General features: G+C 36.7%; 1 protein-coding gene across 1 annotated transcript; it reads left to right on the forward strand.

Annotated features, from left to right (window-relative positions):
- Window positions 1-464: 464 nt before the first annotated feature.
- On the forward strand, window positions 465-6,414 carry Lsm12a (LSM12 homolog a). The gene is made up of 3 exons (XM_073090905.1): window positions 465-873; window positions 2,882-3,019; window positions 3,461-6,414. Exons 1-3 carry the CDS (start codon window positions 571-573, stop codon window positions 3,581-3,583), a joined length of 564 nt encoding a protein of 187 aa, XP_072947006.1. The 5' UTR covers window positions 465-570; the 3' UTR covers window positions 3,584-6,414.

The following is a 6,414-nucleotide window of genomic DNA, read 5'->3' on the forward strand; positions in this document are numbered from 1 at the left end:
TTACATTTATAATACAATCTTAAAAACTCAATAATTCTTCTATTTGTCACAAGTATGACTATAAGAAACAAAATAAGGTGAAAAAAGAAGTCTAATCTTTTTTGTTAATCTCATTTATTTAGAAGTTTTTATACAACTGTACACAAGAACTTCATTATTTCTAATCTAATCTTCTTGATTCTAGTCTTCAATTCGTTAACTTTTAACACCGGCCTAATAAAATATCAACAATAATAGAAGATCTGCAAATGTGGGAAATATTTTAATCGATATTTTTAAGCAAATGTTTATTTTATCCCTCAATATACATTATGTTCTAACCTAAACTATGTAATTAAATATTATTTGAAACTAAACTAAGTATAATATGTACATAAATTCCTCCACTTACATTTGATATTTGTATCGATTACTATCATACACCAATCGCATCATTTCGTATCGATACAACAATCGGATCCGAACCGCACGTGGACAACCCTACCGCTATGCAATTCAATGGCGGACCGCGACTAACAACACGAAAACTAACTATTTACATAACACGCCGCATGCTTTAGCATTACCAAGATGTCCACAGTGGTGTCCGACTGCTTTACGATCGGGAGTATTGTCGCTACGCGGACATGTTACAACGAAGTGATCGAAGGCGAGGTATTAGCGTTCGATCCGCAAACAAAAATGCTGATTCTAAAGTGTCCATCGTCTTCGGGCAATCCAAAACGGCATGATGTGAATATTGTTAATCTGTCGCTGGTCAGCGATGTTCAAATTAAGAAGGAGGTGACGTCTATTCCTGAGCCGCCGTCATCTCTAAACCTTCATCGTCTTAACACGAGAGTGAGGAATTCCATAGAAAATAAAAAACGATTAGTAAGTGCTATTTTATTACGTTTCGAAGTGATTGTGAAAGTATTTGTCAAATGTTAGTCTAAGTTTAAAAATATGATCCTCTGTGGTTCGACTCTAGGCACTACTGTCACACATTTCTGTTATAACTGTGTAGTGCTGTGTTCTGGTTTCAAGTGTGTGATATAAGAGAGCCATATTCTACAAGGCATCTTAACTTAGTCCTCAGGGGTAGTGTCACATCTGTGGTTAACTCGGGTAGGATACTAATCCTATCTGGGGTTGACTACAGGTGTCCATATGGCAGTGACTTCCTACCATTAGATGGACAGTATGTGCGTTCATTACTTCTATAAACTTCTATAAAAGAAACAAAGTTTTGATCTTGTCAAATTCAACTTACGCTCCTTTATATAGACAGACATTATCCTTGTCATGTCACACAAAATCATATTTATAGACATTTTATGGGACATGGCCCATATCGGTGTACAGTAATGCATCTATACGGTATGTGACCCGTGGCAAATTCATTGCACGGGATCTAAGAAATTTACACTCATGAATTAATCAATCAATCAATCAACAACCCATTACTGTCCCACTGTTGGGCACGGGTCTCCTCGCATAATGAGAAGGGTTAGGCCATAGTCCACCGCGCTGGACAAGTGCGTATTGGTAGACTTCACATACCTTTGAGATTTTTTTTTTATAAATCTCTCAGGTATGCAGGTTTCCTCACGATGTTTTCCTTCACCGTTTAGCAAGTGATAATTAATTTCTAATACGCACATAACTTTGAAAAATCAGAGGTGCGTGCCTGGGATTTGAACCTCGGACCGCTCGAACGAGAGGCAGAGTTTCTTAACCACTAGGCTATTACTGCATACATAGTGATTATTTGGTCCTAGTGACCTTCTTTTTGGTGATTAATACACATGTTATTTATTACTTTTGAGCTTGAACCTTTTCGGGCCAGGGGCTCCGTCAGGTTGGGCACCCATGGCAGTTTGCCAGCCCTACCACCCTATAGTTACGCCACTGTCGGTGTAAGCACATTACAGAAGATATGAATATTGTTTGCCTGCTACAACCTATACTACTGCTGTTATGACAGAAATATGTGTGACGGTGGTTCCTCCAGAGTCAAACTAAAGGTTCTGCCACCTAATATGATTCATAGAAAAATAAAATCTATAATCTTTATCATTACTCTAAATTTTTTTTTTTATAATATTAGAGTAGCAGACTAGCATGCAGTCCACCTGGTGGTAAGTGGCTACTGCCGCCCATGGACATCTGTAATCAACCCCAGATAGGATTAGATATTCCTACCTGAGGTCGGCCACAGATGCGCCGCTACCCCTGAGGACTAAGCTGGAACGCCTCGGAAAAGTCTGTCTACCTTACCACACCCTTCAAACCGGAACACAGCAGCGCCTAACACTGCTGTTATTAGGTAGAAATAGGTGTGGCGGTGGTGCCGCCGGAGTCGAACCACAAAGGGTTCTTAATTAACCAATAAGCTTAGTATTTAGCTCAATTGAGCTTTCTTGCAAAAAATTGTCATTTACCAGCTACTTTTGGTGTCAATTTTAAGTGTTGGTTTAAGTGGTGGTTGGTTGGTGTTCCTAAACACCTAAATGATCTATAACTTAAAAAAAATCCTCAAAAATTCTATATTGATTGTCATACCTATTGAATCTGGTAGAACCCTTTGTGGTTCAAATCCACTACAACTATTTCTGTTATAACAGCAGTGTACCGCTGCTGTGTTATGGTTTAAAGGGTGTGGTAAGGGAGACATACTTATCCGAGGCACTCCAGCTTAGTCCTCAAAGGTAGCGACGCATTTGTGTCTATCCTAATATAGGACTATAATCTAATCTGGGGTTGATTACAAATGTCCATATGGCAGTAGCCACTTACCATCAGGACTGCATGCTCATACTACATCTAGAGTCAAAAAGATTTTGGAATAACCAAAAACTAGTGAAAAATATTTTCTCAAAATTTTCTATTTTGATTCTAGGTATCAGCTCTATCAGCCTGTTTAGACCCCGAGGGTCAGAGGCTCTTCCTGGCGATCGCGCGCGTCATCGATGACGTGTCGTGGGCGGGGCAGAGTATCAGAGTTTACAATGAGGTCACCATCATGCCACCGTATAAGGTAAGGGACCCTAACTTTGCATGAAAGTGACCCTATCTTTGGGTAGAGTATGGTTTGATCGGATGTAGTCCTCACCAAACTGCTAGTCCGCTCTGAAGTTCTTGCGAGCGGGTGTAGTCATACAATCTGCTATGGCGACGCGATTCATTTCTATATTCGGAGAGTACTAGCAGTTTTATGCGGACTATACCATTTCTTTATTAGCTTCACCTGTATGTATGTATCTGGGTATGTAAAGGAATCTTTGAACTCTTTTTTTACCCACTTTGAACGGTCAGATTAATTAAAAATGTTGTTCAATTATCCAGAACCAATGACAGTATACAATTTTAATAACTTTTTCCCATTCTCCTCATCAGAATCAAGGTAAACGATTTTAGTATGGTTTTTAGTTTTTAACAATAAATTTTTAGTTTTTAAAAATAAATTTATTACTTTCAGGTGGAAAACGTAATAGGAGAACACGATTCAAAACCGTACAATTATATCAGGAAATTCGTGGAGAGGCATTGGAGGGACCACCGCGATTACAACATGGCATCGAACTCGAGTCAACACCAGTAAATGTTAATATAATATATATATATGTACATCGTAAAGACATTTTGATACTTGAGGGCAGGCCTGAAGGTTGATCGGACAAGTGAATTATGCTCCTAATGGTTGAAAATAACTTAAAAAGAGAGATAATCAATGGGTTGTACTGGAGTGCCGGCAGAAGTGAAAACTTGAATATTAATGTTGTGCATTTTTGATACTTTGGAATGGTTAGAGAATAATTTTACATGAATTGCTTTATCAGTTTTTTTTTTTTATAATATAGGAGTAGCAGACGAGCATGCGGTCCACCTGATGGTAAGTGGCTAATGCCGCCCATGGACATCTGTAATGAACCCCAGATAGGATTAGATATTCCTACCTAAGGTCGGCCACAGATGCGCCGCTACCCCTGAGGACTAAGCTGGAACGCCTCGGAAAAGTATGTCTCCCTTACCACACCCTTCAAACCGGAACACAGCAGCGCCTAACACTGCTGTTATTATGTAGAAATAGGTGTGGTGGTGGTGCCGCCGGAGTCGAACCACAAAGGGTTCTACCACCTTCATCAGTATAAAAGTACTATAATTTATGTGTTGAAATACAATATTCATTTATTGAGCTATCGTACACAATGACAGTCTTACGAATTGTCGATCAGGTCACGTGTCCTGACGCGAGTTAAACATTTTTTTCTCATCACAAAAAATGCACAACGTCGCTAAAGAAGTTTTCACTTCAAAAAATATTGATTTTACAGCGTCGTGTAGTGTTTGATGAAAGTCGTATATTTACACGACACGACTAGTGATACGACGATATATAGAGATCTAAATATCTATATGTATATCGATATAGAATTTTTTGTGCGATATATCGTATCGAAAAGAATTGAAATATCGAAATATGTACTTGATTTTATGAATGATCGACATATCGTTAATATCTCGTTAAATTTAAAGCATATAATTTTAAATATCCACATTGTAGATACGTCATCGTATCGCTACACGACGCAATATGTCACGACACGACGTCGTGTCGTATGTATTAAATATCCTAGCCCTAAAACCATGATAATATTATTGTTTTAATATTGCATGGTTCTATTTGAGCCAATTATAGAAATATGCAATGTTTGGATATTCGGCGAGTATACACGAATATGCACGAATACGTGTAAACAACTCATTCCGCTGTATTTGATTCGCGCCACGAACACACGAGTCATTTTTGGCGTGAATTAAATTATTTAAACCTGTATAGTATCGCAGGATATCTATGTTCAATGAATATAGACGAATATGTAAACGGGTATTCGTGGTCGTATTTGTGCAGTTATTCGCCGATAATTTAAATGTGACATAAAAATTAGGAGTCATATTGTTCACTTTGTCGATGTTTCACCATAAGAGTATTGTTACATAACGATTCTAGATAAAATGATATAGATATAACTGAAAATTTGTACCTTCCTTGGAAATCAGTGGCGCCATCTGTCGAAAATTGGTCGCACCAACTCAGAAACCTTCGCGGGCTCATGCACAACAACTTTGCTAAAGATCATCACATGATCAAATGCAAAGTTTACGATTCTATAAGAGACATACAGACAAACATTCATTTTATATATACAGATTACATAAATCGATCAGTGAGAATACTCGAATGGTCAAACAATATACAGATCAATTGTCTATGTGTGAGTGAGGAGGGCGATTGTAATATTTACTGGTATATTGGTTATCTATACTTGGTTTTTGCTCACATTTTTATGGTTAAAAGTAAATCAGAGACAATAAATCATTGTTTTTTTTTGTATTTTGTTGATAAAAAAGTAGTATTTTTTGTAAAATTAGTAAGACTTCTATAAATGTTTAAAGACAGTTCTTAATTGTTTATTTATAAAATTGTTTGTATTTTAAATCAAATCTTTTTCATTTATATTTTTAAATCAGTTCATAAATATATAAAATATATTAATAATTGTAGTACACAAATATCTTGACAAATGCGTTATTGAAGATCCACTTTCCACCTTCCGGCTGCATCATCAGGTCCTCGTTATAAGTGTAATGTATTGGACTCGTCGAAAGAAATCATTTGAGTCCAAACTCGAGGGGTTTCCTAGTAGCAAATGAGGAGTTCCCTTACCTCTCTCCATCATCAGATCAGCTGGATGGTACCAATTACTATTGACTGTCTACACTTAAAGGTGGTAGAACCCTTTGTGGTGTGACTCAGAAAGCACCAACTTCATACTTATTTAAAACAGAGTAGTGTTGTTGTGTTCTGGTTTGAAGGGTAAGAGAGATTTAGGTACATGAGGCGTTCCGACCTAGTCCTCAGGGGTAGTACCGATATGGCCGACTTTAGGTAGACTAATCCTATCTGGGGTTGATTATAGATGTCCATGGTATGGCAAAACAACTTACATTTTGTGACAGAGCGCCATAAATTTCGTGAATTTTGATATTATTTTTAATCCTATCTGGGGTTGATTATAGATGTTCATAGCATGAAAACATAACTTAAATTTGTGTGACAGTGTCATATATTTCGTGAAGCTTATTAATCAGTTTTTTTAGTGTCGAATTATATTTATTCCTAACAACACAAGGTTTAATGTTTTTTACAAGTTCAATGTCGTACGTAATTCATACATTTTGTTCGAGAAATTATTTTTTCGTTATGTTATAGTATTAAATGTTTAAAATAAATGTTTATGTCTCATCTCTGTATACTTTTACCGTAAAAGCGTGAGCTTATTAAGTTGTTAGAATAGAAATCCAAAAAAAATGTAGATGAAACTTTATAATTCCTTTAAATTTTAATATAAATCGCAAAAAAAGAGTAAA

Source organism: Epargyreus clarus, unplaced genomic scaffold (assembly GCF_041222505.1).
Source record: "Epargyreus clarus isolate Ecla_fem2 unplaced genomic scaffold, WU_Ecla_fem_2.2 ptg000033l, whole genome shotgun sequence".
Taxonomy (NCBI): domain Eukaryota; kingdom Metazoa; phylum Arthropoda; class Insecta; order Lepidoptera; family Hesperiidae; genus Epargyreus; species Epargyreus clarus.

Coding starts and splice junctions, on each gene's coding strand:
- Lsm12a (XM_073090905.1), top strand. CDS start 571: ATGTCCACAGTGGTGTCCGACTGCTTTACGATCGGGAGTATTGTCGCT. Junction 874..2,881: donor TAGAAAATAAAAAACGATTA/GTAAGTGCTATT, acceptor TTTTGATTCTAG/GTATCAGCTCTATCAGCCTG. Junction 3,020..3,460: donor CCATCATGCCACCGTATAAG/GTAAGGGACCCT, acceptor TATTACTTTCAG/GTGGAAAACGTAATAGGAGA.